General features: G+C 43.3%; 1 protein-coding gene across 4 annotated transcripts in view; it reads right to left on the bottom strand.

Annotated features, from left to right (window-relative positions):
• Positions 1–17,750, bottom strand: part of APBB1IP (amyloid beta precursor protein binding family B member 1 interacting protein) — a 103,848-nt gene that overhangs the window by 52,898 nt on the left and 33,200 nt on the right. For 3 of the 4 annotated variants that reach the window (XM_073334280.2, XM_073334282.2, XM_073334281.1), the window contains 4 exons: positions 13,946–14,017; positions 10,166–10,253; positions 5,274–5,563; positions 1,053–1,130 (listed from right to left, as the gene is read on the bottom strand). In XM_073334280.2, coding sequence (XP_073190381.1) covers positions 1,053–1,130; positions 5,274–5,563; positions 10,166–10,253; positions 13,946–14,017 — 528 coding nt within the window. Of the gene's footprint in view, positions 1–1,052; positions 1,131–5,273; positions 5,564–10,165; positions 10,254–10,898; positions 11,558–13,945; positions 14,018–17,750 lie in introns of those variants that run through there. The other variant, XM_073334283.2, reaches the window with a different exon arrangement.

Raw genomic sequence — 17,750 nt, 5'->3', positions numbered from 1 at the left:
TGCTTTACATCATTTTCACAGCTCTACGCCACAAGGTGTTTAACAGCCTCTTTTTAGAAGTGAAAGAAGATTCTCCCTCTCTAATTTTGCTTTAATTTTCCTTAAACTTCATAGTATGACACTAATTACAGCACAGATGGTATTTAGCAACAGGAAGACCATCAGAGTCTAACTTCTAAAATACTCTGACTTTAAATATTTAATATCTTGCAAAAAACAAAAGATGCAAAATAAATTGTTTGCCCAAAAGGACATCACTTGTTATGCAGGTAAAAGGGATAATATGGACAGCGATTATGAGCAGAGATTTCCCTTAACATGTCCTCTGGGGAGAGTGTGTGCATCTCTGTGGGAATTGTTTCAATTTAGACACCCCAAAATTCATAGGAGACCTGCACCATGTGTCCACAGGCCCTATAGGCTCTGGTCTCTGGCAGCCTCCTCCCCTCATGCCTTACTCAAACTGGATTGTAAGGGTACAAAGCTGAACAACTGCAGCTCCTGTTGAGTTCAACTGGAATTCTAGGTGCTCCTGAGGGTCAGCCCCTTACTGTACTGCCTATATCTCAAAGTGCCATTAGGGGATTTAGCAATGCAACTCCATTGGAGCGATCTGGCGAAATCCATACACACTGCTTTGGAAAAGTACAAGTTAAAATTTTTGGTATCAGCTTAGGGTGATTGCATAATATTTGGTCATAGGTTCCAATTCCTTAAAACAGATTATAAGGATATGAGCTTTGTTCAGATAATGGAACTAAGAATTAAAACCTTTCTCAGTGCTTTCAGAGGTAGAGCGATAGAATATTGTTTCTCCGGTACATGACGTAAAGTACGAATACGAGATAGTGCTAAATGTACATTTTAAAATGTACAAAAAATAAAGGAAGGATATGAAGACGAACGTTATAAACAATAAAAAGGAGTACTTGTGGCACCTTAGAGACTAACCAATTATAAACAATGTATTACAATGAACTCTGACATACATACATATACACACACACACTCAATTGCATGTTAAGTTAGAATTTCAATATTTTAAGTCCTACCTTTTTAACCTTCGCTTCCTTCAGCTTTTCCAATGCAAGTTTAATCTTGTCGGCTTTTGCTTGTGCCTCTAGATCTTCCTGAAATAACAGCAAGATATTCAGTAAGCTTTCTGTTAAATAAATGAACAAAGTGCCATGTTTGCATGCAAATACCTGTTCATAGTTATTTATACCAACATCACAAGGCCTATCAAGGGAAACTTCATTGGCACAGGTGCCAGCTACAGGAAATCAATGGACACTGATGGCTTAGCCCCCGTTTGCCCCAGACTTAATTCTGATTCACAAGACAAAGGCTCTCTGTTGCCCAGCCATGGATCTCTTACAGGATAGTGAGATGATTTAGGCAATGCCTCACAGATTGCTGTAGAACATGGAGACAGGTCTCCCCTATGCTCTCATGGAGATAACTAACATACAGTAGGTGTAGTAGTAAGGTCTGAACTGAACTTGTACAAAGAAAAAAGTGATTGCACCTCGGGAGGCAGTCTGGCTGCTGAATGACACAGCATTGTGGACAGTAGCACGGAATAGCAAACTCACTGCCTCTCAATTTATGCCTTTTAGGGCTCAGAGAACACACATCTCCAGGATCATATTGACCACCTTGTTTGCAACCACGTCATGCACAATTTGAATCCCAAGTCACTGTAACAGCTAGAAGTGCCTGTTTTCCTTTGTGGTTGATATAAAGATTGGGACTGTTTCTCTCCAACATGAACCTTCCAACAGTTCTCCATACCTTCGTCACCTCGCAAGTAGATTATTGTAATGTATCTTTATAAGGGGCTACACTTAGGTTAGTGACCATCTGTGACTTCTGAGATCATGATGGGCTACTAATGCAACACTGAGACCTCGGTTTCCCTCAAGATCCTCTGCCCATTCCCCAAATTCAGGGCTGCCTCTCTTCAGTTTTCCCCCTTCTCCTTGCCCTCAGGGAAGAGTCTCTAATTTGTAGTCACTGGTGATCTTTTCCTACCTCCACGACTTCTTTCTGAAGGGGTGGGTGTTTATTGCTATGACAACTGGAGCCAAATCCAGCTTCCAATCAGAAAACATTGGGAGGCAGTTTCTGTCCGAGTGCACTACTGAACATGCTAGATCATCTCAAAGAAAATACTCACTGACTAAGACAGTAAAGCAAACATCCATGTTTAATCAATTCTTTCCCATTCCTTTTGTGCAGTGTTTCCCTCTGGCTCTGACACTGCCATTCAGTTAATAGCAATATATGACAATATTGCATGTGGACAGCAAGCCTCGCAATTAAGAGCACATTAAGATGTTTGCAGCATCTCACATAACGGGAGCACTCTGAACTTCAACTAGGTCTAGGGAGACAGGCAGTGTTTTTGTGCAGCTGCATCTGTGACCAGGAGGCCAATTAAGGACATAACTGTGCTTAGATTCCTTTAGACTATCATCCCCATTTGCTTGCAGAGCGTTGGAGATTTCTGGGAACAGTGGCTGGAGATCTGACATAGCACACAATCTCATAGGAACTCTTTTCATTTGGGGAAAGAAGAGGGTGAAGGAAATGTCTTGCATCCTTCTGTGATGGGGTGTTCATCCCACACAAGGCAGAACAGATTAAATTAAGTTAATTAACCTGATAGACTGTACCTGGGGGGGAGCTAGGGATTGAAAGGCTGATTGATGATGGAGCCCAGTGGAGAAGGAACAGGTGGGGCTGGTATAAAGCCAGGAAGTTGGCAGAGGAAAGGGACTGCAGAGGAAGTAGGTTGCTGTGACTCCTGGGAGTAGGGTGGGGTGGATTTGAGGCTTAAGAGCTAAGTAGTCTGCTGTTATTCCTGGAGAGGGGGGAGCCAGAAGCTGAAGGAAGGAATTCAAGGAAAGAGTAACAGGGTCCGAGGGAAAACAGACCAAAGTTTCTGCACATAGGGTCCCTGGACTGGAACCTAGAGTAGAGGGTGGGCCTAGGTCCCCCTATCAGCCACTGGGAGAAGTGGGGCAGACTAAGCAGTGGAGCAGAAGACTGCTGATACCCCAGAAGGAGAGGACTACAGTGACTGCGCCAGAGAGGCAAGTCATGAAGAGAGAGTATCCTGAGTTGCAGGGAAAGAGGCGCCAGGGAGCGTTAATGAGTGGCAGAAGGGGGTGTTGGACCTGGAAGGAGCTAATCCCTACAGGAGGAGGTGCCCTAGTGGTGAGTAGATCCAGTGACACCTTCCCTAAAGAATTCCTGTTAAGTCCAAGCCTCTGCTGTTGTGGCCTAAAGATCTTATTTTCTCTTCCAGCCATGAATACCCTAGGATGTTCCACAATGGAGGATTATCCACAGGGAAGCTATCACTGGGGATCTGAAACCAAAGAATTAGAGCCCGATCCAAAAACCCACGGAAGTGGATGGAATATCACCCACTGACTTCAATTGCCTTTGGATCAGGTCATCAGTGAACGTGGAGTCTGCTCAAGCAATGGTCTCCCCAAAATAGGGTGGAGGTATGTCTGTAGTCAGCAAGTGAAGCTTGTCCTAATAGTGCATCTTCTGTATTTGTTTATGTATTTTAAATAAAGGAGTTCAGTTTTCAAAGCTAGCTGGCTGCTGCCTTTCACACACACTGAAATTACTCCAAAATTCAAAAGTAATTTTAAAATAAGTAACCATCTTTGAGGTAGAGAAAAGCAAAGAGTGGAGGTCCTCCCACATGTTTACAGCTTTCATTCTTCAGACAGCGTGCCTATCTCCCCACACAGCAATTGCAAGTCAGTTCTATCCCTCTAACTGCCTGTGTGTCTGATCAATGAGCTCCCCCTCACACAGAATTTCTATTCTTTATGCTAAATGTGTCTACTACGGATTATCTCAGTGTTGTGCTCCTTCCATGGTCAGTTTGCTGTGAAGTTTTTAAACTGCAATATGTTGTTTATGCTTCTGTGCAGAGCTGGCCTTGGCATTTTTGGGTGGTCCTGCAAACTGTATCTCACTACCTTGATTCCCAGCTTACCAAATAACAAATGACTCCTCTCTATCATGGTCATATCACTATGCACAGACTTGCCAGAGGATCTGGGGAGGGGTAGTAAAATTATTCTTTGATATATCCCTCATGTAAACAGCTCTATTTACATATCCTGTATATGCACTGGGAGGGGTAGGGGATCTTTAGGATCTCCCCACAGCTTGAGAAATGGAGCCTAGTGGCTTGCACTAGAATCAGTTCATATAGTTTCCACGGGCTCAAGCAGATGTTTAAGACAGACAAATGTCCAGAGGTCACTAGGCTCCCAGTCACCAAGGGTTGTGTCTGCATTCTGCTGATTTTATAGTGCTTTATGAACATTAGCTACTTAATACCTGCACTTAGCCTTGTGAGGCAGGTAAGTAGGATTTGTCCCCTTTTACACCTAGCTTTTCTGCCTTAATTTCCCTAAGTCACTTGACCTAGAAGAGCAGAGGGAGACGTGGCAGAGCTGGGATTAGAATGCAGTCCTTTCTTGATCTCAACCCTGCGTTCAGTCTACGGGAAAATGCTGCAGTTTTACACAGTTGAGCAGGCCCTCCTTATGGCCAGAGGTCACACTAGCTGCTGAGCACAGGAGCCAAGTCAGTTGCAAGAAGCTGGCCAGAGCTGACAATAATCCTACTATTGTACCATTAGTAGCAGCAGCCTGGGCTGTAATTAATTAATCTGGGGCCTTCCCAAAAGTCTAGGGACCTCAAGATTTTCACAGACCCTAAAGGCCAGTCGCAGGTGTCTATAAGATGGGAGGAGGGGCATGAATACCTTACTATCTACTAACTAACAAACCAAAAAAATCAGTGACAAGCTTCCTGTCCTAATAATCAGTTTTCATTAAGCGATGGCTGTTCAAATCTCTCACCACAATGGCCAGAAACACTGAGATTCTCCTTTACAAGCCAGAATGCGATCATGGCCACAGGCTTTGCAGGTCCCAAAGGTGACCTTTGCCTCTATATAGCAGCTATCAAAACTTTCCTAAACTGTACTAACATGTGTATTCAATTATGAACAGTGTCACTGTAGGCTGGTCCATTCCAACTTGACATGAAATATAGCTGTTGTTATTGCCTGCTCTGTAATGGGCATCTAACATTCAACAGTTTATGGCTGTTTTACTGCTAACATTTAAGTTCATTCATGGCTATTCTTCCTCATTCCTACTCAAACAGCCTCTACACAATTACAGCACAAGGTATGGGGATGTTTGGTACAAGGTTCCTTCAGTGCTTACCTGCGTGAGTGGTTCAGGAGGAGGCGGTGGTAGTGGGAGGTCGAAATCAGGATCTGGAGGTGGAGGGGGCAAGTCATCCTCAAAATGTCCAGTGGCAGTAACAGGGACATTTGATTTATAACCAGAAGAAGCAGCAGCACAAACACCTGTTGAAGGCTGAGTGACTGCACTTTGTGGGTAGTGAGAAGTTTTCTGTTCTTGTAATGTCTTCTGTTCAACTTCACTTAGGTCTGCTACCAGATCAGCCATTAAAGCATCCAAGTCATTGTCCTCCAGTGCACTTAATGATTCTGTTAAGAAACGCCCCCCCCCCCCACAAAATACTTTAGAGAGTGGATGACATGAAAAACAGTTTGCACTCAGCTCAGTGAAAACTAAACTGCAGAGGAGGATGCTAATTGTAGAGGTTAAGGGAAAGGGGACAGTTTTAAAAGGGAGACTTTCATTTGGACTCTACGGAACAGGTATATTTTGGGGATAAGTATTAAGCTGATCATGCTCCAAGATAGACTAGAAGGGAACTTTCCTTTCTAAAAGAACTATATTAGTATCTTAGGCTTTGTCTACGCAGGAAATGCTCTCACACCGACGTAGCTATTGCCACTCGTTGGGGGTGGTTTAATTATGCTCTCTCCTGCTGGCATAGAGTGGCTACAATGAGACCGGACAGCAGCACAGCTGCAGCGGTACAGCTGTGCTGCTCTAAGGTCCACAGGGTAGAGAGCAACCCAGGCATGTGTGTGTCTGGAGCGCCAGACAAGAGGGCCTACACACAGCAGGCCCTCATGTAACCAAGCAGCCGAGAACCAGCCCAAAGCCTGGGAGAGACAGACCACTGACTGGGGACGTCCCAGCACAGAAATCAGGAGAAGCACTGTGCTAGGAAGGAATCACGTGAGATGGACAAACCGGAGCCAGACCTAGCATCTCTGTTGCCCAGAGCTGCACAGGACCACGAGCAGCGCAGCTTGTGACTTTGCACTGGGAGAAGGAGGGAGGCTGCACCTAGTTAAGTGGGGAGGTTGTCGCTCTGCGTGGGTTTGCAGAGAGCGGCAGACGAAGGCAACAGAGGCATTTCTTGGGGAAAATTTTACTGGAGTCAAAGTTGACCAAGAGTGCCCAGGACTCCCTGTTGGACTGGAACTCTGCCCAGGATTCCTGAACTCTGAGTCTAGACACCTTGCTCTGAGTCTATCCTTTTATACTGTGGTACCACTGGACCCGTGGGTTCTCATGTTGAATGTAACCCTGTTTTACCACTCCCCCTATCTTCTCCCCCAGTTGTTTTTCTCCATTCATCCCTCTGTAAATAAATATTTCCCTCTCCGTATTAGCTGTACTATCCCGGGGTATGTGTGTGTGTTTACTCCGGTGGGGGGGGGGCGGGGTTTGGAACAAGTGCCTTGGGGTTGGAAGGGCGTTCCTGCACATGCCTTTTGTTGGCCAGAGCTGCCAGCAGACTCCATCTTATCCACTAGGGTGCTAGAGTTACACTTGGTGGCCCGTATGTGGACACGCAGTACACACACACCCCCCATCACTCTCCCTCTCTCCACAGTGCTCCCTCTGGACCAATCAGCACTTGCTCGTCCTGGAACAACCTCTGCCTCAGGACCAGGTTTTAAAGGGACTGTGCTCCCTAAATCCCAAGGGGCTTACACAGGAGTAACGTCACTAAATCCATGCAGTTACACAGGTGAAAAACCAGTGCTAGTGAGAGGAAATCAAGCTGTGAGGCTTTAAGCTATAAGAAAATAATATCTGAAAAGTCACATTCCTACATACTATATCAGTCGTGCAATATGCATCAGTAACTTACCACACATAAACTAATACGCAGGCCTCTGAGGACCCGTTCAATCACAGTTCAAACCATGCAATTTCTCTTTTAAGATATTTTACCAAAACAGATCTAAACATTCCACATTTGTTTTGTGTTTTCAACTCTGACACACTTAAATGAGATAATTCTTTTAACTGGAGTTTCTAGCTGAGTCAACAGCCCCCTCCTACGATTGCTTAATGTAGGCCAGAGTTAAGAGATCCTGTGGCAAGACATTAGACAGAAAGGTCTGGTTTTACCTAGTCCAGGAGCTAGTGAGTCTGGAAGAACTAGAAGGCTGTGTCTGTGTACAGTGGTTTTGCAACAGGGTTGTTTGTCCCTTTTAAGGGCTGGGCGCAGGGAGCTCTGCCCCTGTTCTGGAGGGAAGCCCAGCAGTCAGGTGCTGGGAATCAGCAGACTCTACTGAGCAGCATCTACTGACTGGATGTGATTCCCTTGAGGGCTCCAGCCCCATAAGCCTGGTTGGGACCAGGAGAGAGCTGAGTCCTGCACAGATACAAATTTATATCCACAGATGCGGATATCTGAGGATAGAAATCAGTATCCCCTGAACCACAGGGCTCTCCCGGGAACTGCAGCGATGAAAGGAGCAGAACGTGGGGAGCTCTCAGGAGCCAGCAGCACCCTGTGCTGGCAGCTCCTCCCATGCGGCTGTACCGCTCCAGCCCCGCCCCCAGGCCTGTCCTCCGGTGCAGCTGTACAGACCCCAGACAGGAGACGCAGTCATACAGACAGCTGTGTAGAAGGGACAGGGGTGGGGCTGGGGCAGTACAGCCACATGGGAGGAGCTGCCGGCGCGGAGGGCTGACTTTTGGGAGTGGCGGCCCCATGTTCTGCTCCTTTCGCCTCTGCGGTTCCTGCAAGAATCCTGTGGTTCAGCGAATAGCAATTTCTATCTGCAGCTATCCACATCCGCAGATATACAGGGCTCTACTGAGAGTATACTTTCCTGTGAAGACAGCGGAAGGCTACAAGATGGCAAATGCCCTGCGGACCCGCCTGTCCCACAGCCTGGTGAGGTCCTGACCCTTCAGCTACTGGAGGTCAGAGAGCCCCACAATCTCAGTCTAGAACAGAACTGCTGCCTTTGTTATTATTCCGTATTTCCCTTTGTCTGTATAATGAAGAATAGGCAGGGCCTTGAAGAAATGGCTACAAATGGAGCTGGGTTTGGCTGAGAGTTTCTCCCAGGCTGGCCCACTGTAGGGCCCCAATTCAAGGGAAGCACTTAAGCATATCTCTGAGCAGGGATGAATTTAAGCATGTATTTAAGGACTTTCCTGAAATGGGACCTAAATTACTTCTAAACAAGTCCTATCTTTCTTTACTGTAATAATTAGGACATTTTTGTGACATACACATTAAAACAATATGCTAACCTATGTAGTTTCCAATATTCTCAAAGCTCTAGTCATATTGTTTTATTACTGAAAAAAGGACAGATACCCATAAATACAGATTCCCTACCAGGGCCAAGCGCAAATGACATTACACAGTCTTGTTTTCCTTTCATGGATTCCATCTGTCAGTCTAACATTACCAATCTTAGTTTTCAGTTTCATTAAACATTTAAATATGAAAGACATTAGGCCATGATTTCCCAAAGTGACTAGTGATTTCTATTTTTGGTGTCCAACTTGAGACACCTTCACAAGCCTGACTTTCAGAAAGTGCTGAATACCCATGCTCTGAAAATCAGACCTCTTTAAGGTCAAATTGAGATACCCAAAATCATTGGTTGCTTTTGACAATCATGGATGTTTAGCTTTTTACTCCTCCACTGTTGTAGTATTTTTTAGATGTAACTGATGTCTGAATGAGCTCTCCCCTGACATTAGTGATGAGCTGGGGGAAAAGACTTCAGGAACCGTGTTTGCATAGACATGGCTATTCTGCCTCGGTATGCAGCATGATGGAGCTACTTTGCCAAAATGATCACCTTTGGCTGGTGTTGGGTTACAAACCACTTTAGTGCAAGAGTAATGACACGTGGTTATCCTTATTGTTTGAGTAAAGGGCAACAGAACTGTACTTAGACAGCCCTGGTTGAAGAGGTTGCCCTAAACTGAACCTTACTCTCTAAGTGGGGGGTAGGGATGTCAAATCCCAGTGAAAGACAGGTGATGGGGACTTGTATTTGTATTATATTGCTATGCTACCTGGTGGTGTGGACTCCGCCCAAATTGTCCTAGACACCCTTTGAGCTTCCCCTCTCTAGTGTTTAGAGACAGAGCTAATCAGACTCTATTCAGAGGCATTGTTTCTGTACAGTAATTACCAGTGCTGAATCACTGATAAGCAAGTCTAGGGGGTCTTAGACCTGGTGTTGGGATAGTGGCGAAAGGAAAGACAATGCAGAGGCTGTACTGGCAGTGAGGTTTCCTGCTACCTGAAATCACTAAGAGCTGAAATCACTGAAGACCTGGGTTAAGCAGTGGAACCTCAGAACATGGCATTGCAGAAGTGGCAGAGAGTGTCCAACAGTGGCAGCACATGACCACCAGCAGCAAGGGCACACAGCAACCACAGAGACATTGCTTGACGCTCCCCACACCCTTTGTGGAATAGAAGGTGAACCCCTGTGACCACACCTCTGAACTCTGGGTCTTCGCTAACCAAGGACAGCCACATGCGCGGAGGATGGGGGAGTGATGTGTTAAAGGCACATTCGTTTGTCAGACTTTCCCACCACAAAGTGACACCGCCCCATGCACTGTGGGGCTGGGATTCTGCTTATGGTGGCATGCTTTTGAACATGGTTGTGGGGTTTTCCCAAACTATTGCTTGGTTCCCTTTTCCTTTTATTAAAAGTTCTCTTTTGTTACCCAGACTCAGTGCTTGGGAGAGGGGAAGTATGGTCTCTTAGAGGTGCCAAGGACTGGTGGTAAATTTTCTCAGATTATTGGGTTGGGGCTCGAGCTGATTCTGTTTTGTATTGTTAAGAGGGACTCCTAGATACAGAACCCGGCCCTTGTTGCTGTTGATTCCAACTGGCAGAAGGCTGACAAACACATCACAGCAACACTACATAATCCTTCCAATCACTTACCATTTAAATCTTTAAAGCCAACTGTAAAGTTATATTCTTTATTAGATTCTTTGGGGGATGGAGGCTGGACAGTTTCCACTCCTAAACTCTGTGGAGATGGAACAAAAAGAAAGGAGCTGATGATATAATTATCATTAAGATACTAATATTTACTGACTACCTTCCCTCTAAGCTGCACAGCCGTGCGCCCGGCTATCAAGGGCCACTCAGGCATGCAGCAGGGAGAGGCGCCTCTCCCCTGGCCCTGGAGCTGCCACTGTAGGGAGAGGCACTCTCTCCCAGCCCCAGGCTGCTGTGGCGAGAGAGGGCTGAGGGGAGTCCTCTCTCCCCACCGCAGCCCCAGGGAAGCCTGCACCCAAAACCCTTCATCCCCAGCCCCACCCCAGAGCCCGCACTCCCAACCGGAGTCCTCACCCCAACCTTATGCCCCAGCCCTGAGCCCCCTCCCATACCCCAAACCTCTCATCCCCAGCCCCACCCCAGAGCCCACACGCCCAGTCAGAGCCCTCACCCCCTCCCACACCTCAACCCTCTGCCCCAGCCCCGAGCCCCCTCTCACACTCCAAACCCCTCGGGCCCACCTCAGCCATACATCACCTTCGTATTGATGCACATAACAAAATTCATTCTGCACATGGATGTAAAAAATTAGAGGGAACATTGTTTACTGACCAGGTTACACTGATAATTATTCTAACAAACTCAGTTCTTCCCTCAAGAAACAGAAACCCACATACTAGTGTGTTGGTCTTGTTTACTCCATGATGTTTTCTATGGGTGAATGGCTTCTTTAAAGGGAGAATTTCTCTAGCCTGCAGTTTGTTCCTAAGAATGCAGGTTGGGGACTGGTGCTTTAGAAAACTATGAGAAGCATACAAAATTAAGGCAAGGAAAGAGGATTCCTCTCTGTAATTCCCACTGATGAAATAGTTGGCTCTAGCAGCTGAATGATCCCAGAAGTGTTTATATTTACTAGGTTGTCTAAAACTGGTGACAATTTTCCATAAAAAAATTAATAAAAACTCTTTTTTACTAGTTCATTTCTTATGATTTCCCAGCCCCACAATGTTAGTTTCTTATGAACTTGTGCAAAGCTGGAAATGTGAACTCAAAATATCACTTCTGCATTATGACTAGTCACGCTTGCAAAAATAGAGAAGGTGCTAATAGGGAAAGGAAGGAAATAAACACATAAGATAATTTCACAAGACCAGATAAAAGGAATTAAAGAAAGGAGTTTATATACAAAATAGAGAAGACAAAAGTGGCAATCATGGCCCCTGATCCAGCAAAGCACTTACTACTGGCCTGCTTTACCTTAAACATTTTCTTAAGTGCTTTGCTGGATCAGCACTCAAATGCATAAAGGAAATGTTTTAATTTTTTTTTTTAAAGACAGGAAATGGTATTTCATGCTGGTCAGAAAGGAAAACTGAAAAGAGTGGAAGTACAAGCAAACTGAAAAAGACAAATCAAAGGACAACAAGGACAAGTGCAGAGTCCTGTACTTAGTATGGAAGAATCCCATGCGCTGCTACAGACTAGGGACCGAGCGGCTAGGCAACAGTTCTGCAGAAAAGGGCCTAGGGGTTACAGTGGACGAGAAGCTGGATATGCGTCAGTGTGCCCTTGTTGCCAAGAGGGCTAATGGCATTTTGTAGGGGCAAAAGTAGGGGCACTGCCAGCAGATCAAGGGACGTGATCATTTCCCTCTATTCGGCATTGGTGAGGTCTCATCTGGAGTACTGGAGTCTTGGGCCCCAAACTACAAGAAGGATGTAGAAAAATTGGAAAGCATCCAGCGGAGGGCAACAAAAATGATTAGGGGGCTGGAGCACATGACTTATGTGGAGAGGCTGAGGGAACTGGGATTATTTAGTCTGCAGAAGAGAAAAACTAGGGGGGATTTGATAGCTGCTTTCAACTACCTGAAAGGGGGGTTCCAAAGAGGATGGATCCAGATTGTTCTCAGTGGTGGCAGATGACAGAACAAGGAGTAATGGTCTCAAGTTGCAGTGGGGGAGGTTTAGGTTGGATATTAGGAAAAACTTTTTCACTAGGAGGGTGGTGAAGCACTGGAATGGGTTACCTAGGGAGGTGGTGGAATCTCTTTCCTGAGAAATTTTAAGGTCAGGCTTGACAAAGCCCTGACTGGGATGATTTAGTTGGGGATTGGTCCTGCTTTGAGCAGGGGATTGGACTAGATGACCTCCTGAGGTCCCTTCCAACCCTGATATTCTATGATTCTATGAAAGAGAAAACAATGGACGTGCAGAAAAGTAGTTAAAAATTAAACATGAAGAGGTAGTATAAATGAGAATCAGCCCTTTCTGTCTAAGGCCTGTTTATCCTGTGAATGTGCCATATCTACATCTACGTTCTGGCTTGTTTACACTGCCAGAGTGGTATAGAGAGACCTTAGTATAAATGAGAATAAAGGCCCAAAGACAGTAATAAAAGGGAAGAAAAAATACATTTCACAGAATAGTTTAGGGAAATAAGAAGCTAGAAGAACCAGTTCTTAGAAAAAGTTCTAAGAAAAACAGGGGGAATATGAGGAAGACATAAAGTAAAAATTAACACAAAGCAAAAGTAGTTTTTCTTTTATAATTTCAATATTTTACTATGAAACTAATTACTCTAAAAGACCCTGTTCTCAATTATAACTAAAGCTGTTAAAAAGTCAGAAAGCTAACAGGGAACCAAGTGTTTTGGTTTTGATAGCCAAGACGGTCATATTAAATCATGTTTTCCTCTAGGCTTTCAAGATGCTTCAAGCAGAATTCCTATTCAGTGTCACAAAATGTTTGGACTTGAATTTGGCAGACTGGAGTTCAACAAACAGAAAGACTTCAGAACTAGAGGCTTTAAGTAGGGCACCTCAAACAAAATTCCAGATGACAGTTTAAGTGTTTCACTTAAGCATAATTTAATTTAAAACAAATTTAATGAGTATAACAAGTTTTTGGTTATGAATTCTTCCTCAATCTTACCAGTTTTGGTGTAGGAAATCTTCCAAGGTCTTGGGTTTAGAAAGAGACTCATGTTGTTTTATAGTTCTTTCCAGAACAATATTTCGTATACACATATTCCCTAATACCATCAGTGTTGTGCCATTCATATTTTGGCACATGTGGTGATGAATCACTATGCTAGATGTCTTTCAAATAGTCAACAAATTAGTAAAAAACATTTTTGTCTTCATTTGCATAGTTTATAGTTCACTCAGTTTAGAGTTTATAATTGTGAAATCCTCATCACTGGAGGTTTGCAAAAACAGGTTGGACAAACAGGGATGGTTTAGGTTTACTTGGTCCTGCCACAGCACACAGGGCAGGACTCGATGACTTCTCAAGGTCCCTTCCAGCCCTACATTTCTAGAATTCTGTGCTTCAACAGGTTACAGTTCATTTAAACATGAACGCAAAGTGTTCATCCATGGTGATTCAGATGCAAACTCTTCTTGTTTCCATAGCAAAACGATTGCACATTCTGGGGCTAAGTCTACTAGGAATCTGGATTAACTTTTTGAAAAAGGCCTCTGATATCATGTTAGAGCTGTTTCATGTTCTAGTCTACTATAATGTCACTTTTGTCGTTGTGCAGGCAACATGATTTAGAGAAAATCAGTTTTAAGTCACTTTCAAAAGACTACCTGTATTTATTCAGTAGGAAGGTGCAATGAGTAGTTGCAGAGGAATAAGGAAGGTAAGGCGTTCTCCTTGTTTCCCTCCCTTATAGTAATTTCTCTTATCCCTTGTTTTCAACCAGATTACTTACCTGCGTCAGCAGGTCCATTTCCCCCAGTAAATTGCTGAACATTTCATCTATATCATCACATGTCTGCTCCATCTGAAAAGAAATAAACCCATGGACAAGAACATCAGCATTAGTCTGTTTAAAACTTTGGAAGCAATTCTATAAACACAGAAAAAAAACCCACTTCATCCAGTTAATTTCTTACAAAGCCTTTCCAATTTATATTGAAAAAAAAACCAGTTTCTTATTCATGATAATTTAGCAGATAAATCTTTAAATAATTTAGAAATAATTGATTAATTAGGACTCTGATCCTGCATATTCTTAAGCAAATACTTAATTTTATGCTCTTGAGTAGTTTCATCAGTCTCGGTGCTCAATGTATAATCTATATTTGATTAAAAGTCACCAGGTAATAAATCTGCACCTTAAACAACTAAAACTGAGGGAGGGAGAGAGGGAGAGAAAAAACTGAAAATTTGAGGCTGACAAACTCCTGAACACACAGTGTGAAGATTTCAGTCCTTGGCTTAAACCACTGTAACTACAAGATTTTAGCTGGGCTGTTTTCTAGTACAAGGACTGGATACGGTTTGATCCACCTAATTTTTTGTCTTGATATTTCTCCCTATGTTAAACCAAACATTTCTTTATTTGAGATACCTCTGGTCTTACACTGTTGGGTGTTTATTGCAGACCATCAAAGACAGAGACAATGCAGTTGCTTCTGAGATACAGGAACATGCTAAAAGGTACTTGACCTGGGAGCCTGGCAAACTGCACTCTCTCACTTAGGGGCTCAACCCTGCAAGGTGCTGAATACTCTGGAACTAATCCCACAAAACATTTAAACACTTGCTGAGCTGTAAGCATGTGAGTAGTTCCATTGACTTCAGTATGACTGCTCATGCACTTTAATGTCTTGCAGGATGGGGCAAAAGTGCTCAGTACGTCACAAGACCAATGAGCTCTCTAGCTGTGGTCAGTAGGGGACATGGAGAAAGCCTGGTGATTGCAAGGAGTGGCAGGAAAAGGGGACCGGAGGTTGCACCCGTCTTTAGGCACTTAATTTTACAGAGCACCTAGAGTCATAACTATTCCATAATTATACAATAAATACCTTTTCCTGAGAATTACTTGGTAATTTTACTTGGTTACCGAACTGTACTAAAACTAATGGAGGCTGGGATTTTTAAAAGAGCCTTAGGGAGCTAAGCCCCTGCAGGTCCCATTAAATCCCTAACTCCCTTAGGTGTCTCTAAAAATCCCAGCTGAAAGCAAAGGACTGTGAACCTAAAAGATTCTGGTTTCTAATCTGATCTGAGTTCCTGATTCACTGTTGTGTGAGCTTGGGTAAACCAGTGATCTGCTTGTGTGTCATTCAATCCAGCTGGAAACAGCACAGCAAAACAAAGGCCCTTACTGCAAATCAGATGCTGTATCTGAGCTCAGCTTTCCTAAGGGAAAATACATATAAGAAGGCACGGCGAATCTTGAAAATTTTTGATTTTATGGTACTTGTGTATTATTATTTTTGGAAGGCAAAAATTAATGTCACTATCCTGAGAGTGCATGGCACTGACTATGTACATACAGGGTAAATAGTTAGAGTGGTCAGTAATTAAACAATTCTTACCTGCTTAATTGCCCTGCATAAAATAAAGCAACATCAGGTCCAAGGTAAATGTTGTAATTTGTGGGGACTTCTAGTACTTCTTCAAAACTGTGATGGAACCTGAGGATGCCACAGTCTCTCTCCTCCTAGCTCCCTTTAACCACCACACTAAAGGTTCCTGTGTATCACAACTCATCCAATGAGGCTTCCTTTTAACTTGAGTGCCCCACTGGCACTCAGTACTCGCCAGAAAGGTCTCTAGTAGAGCAACATGAGCCGCTCTGCCTACCTCCCTTGGGCCCTCTGGCATGGGGATAAAGAGGATATGTCATCATTTGCACATTCTGTAATCTGGTGTAAAATGCTATAGTCATCTAGTAGTTTTACACCTACTTTGGACTCTTTGCACTAGTGTAAATAGCTAAACAGGGCAACAGAAAATCTGTCCAGGTGCATGCACAGTGATCTGAGGTCTTACCAACCCAAGGGAACCCAAGATTGGGAACTGGACTCAGAACTGCTGCACATCAGTGCAAAATTTCACTACGCAGCCATCTGGTACACCAGATATAGTTTAATAGTCAATTGAGACATCTGTAACTTGATTGTCCTTTTGTATACTGTATACACAGTTACTTTGACTACATAAAAATATTTTGTATGATTTAAATACCAAATGACTGCTTATATAGGGAGCAATGCTTAGGCACCATGGTTCTAGGAGCTTTATAATACTTATGGATAGATACAGATGCTTGGCAATGATCTACAAGATTGAGATGTAGTATTAGACATGTAAACACACATATCAGTTCAAAGTGAATGTTTTTATTACATTACAAACTTTCGGATTTGGTTTGTTTTCCTTTGCTAGAAGTAATTTTTATTCTACGGAGTTAGGGAAGGGATATCAAGGAGACAATTGCCTATAATACCACTGTACAAACAAAAATGACTAATACATATATCAAGAGTTTAATTTTACATAATCACAGATTCAGGAGCAATAACCAAAGGTATGTGGAGGTTCTGTAATTTACCGGGTAGGGGTAACTGATTATTAAATCCTAATTCAGGTATTGGAACCATTAGCCTTACAGCAATAGCCAGACTGCAATTTAAGCATTTCCCATTATACTTAGGATTAGGGGAATGCAGAGTTTTCATTAAGAGACAGAGATGTGTTTGTATTTGATCAGACACAGCAAATTCATGCTTGTCATGTGATGAAAACAGAGTTGCAGTATATCACCAAATATATTGTTGGTGCTTAATAAATAACAAATTCTTCTTAATTTTCCTGTTTTCTACAATTTAGCAGGGAAGGAAAACTATCAGCTATAGGAATACCATTAACTCCATGAGCCTGTTGATTTGATTTGACTTTTTTTAAATGATCTACTTATGTTTAAGGACAAGGCTTTACTAAGTCAAATTTATACTTTGCTTTTTTTAAAAAATGCACAACAGGAATGTAAAGAGGGCAACAAGTACTTTCCGGTTGCTACAAAAGGTCTTGTCAAAAGAGGAGATTGCTTTTTTACAGTGGATGAAAGGATTAGGAGGTGAGATGGTCTAAACTCAGACGGAGCTAATCTTGTTGAGAGTTGAACAATAGATTGGTGAAAAAAACTGATGCAAGAGAACTGGATCATAGAATCATAGAATATCAGGGTTGGAAGGGACCTCAGGAGGTCATCTAGTCCAACCCCCTGCTCAAAGCAGGACCAATCCCCGATTTTTGCCCCAGATCCCTAAATGGCCCCCTCAAGGATTGAACTCACAACCCTGGGTTTAGCAGGCCAACGCTCAAACCACTGAGCTATCTGTTGAATTCCCTAATAGTTCACCCAATTTATCAGATTATTACAAACTCTAATATATTTAAAGCCTCTCTCTTGACTTTACATGACTGACTCTTCAGATCCAATTGATTCATTGGGAAAAATAATATTTCCATTTAGAAAACCAATGTTCAAAGAAATCTCAAAGGATTTCCACTGTAGAATGGAACTGGCTAGTCACTGCTGATTGTTACTTGATCGGTCAAATAAAGGGCATTGTAATATCAGATCATTCAAATATGATATTAAGCAAATGGGCAGCCCTACAAGTTCCATCTTATCTTCAAATAATGATTAGGAAGCATACCATGTCTAGCTCAGGCACCACTTTCAGTGAATAGATATTCATCATGAACACTAGACTGAT

Source organism: Lepidochelys kempii, chromosome 2 (genome assembly GCF_965140285.1).
Source record: "Lepidochelys kempii isolate rLepKem1 chromosome 2, rLepKem1.hap1, whole genome shotgun sequence".
Taxonomy (NCBI): Eukaryota; Metazoa; Chordata; order Testudines; family Cheloniidae; genus Lepidochelys; species Lepidochelys kempii.
Note: the sequence above shows the minus strand (reverse complement) of the source record. Positions and strands in the feature narration are given on the sequence as shown.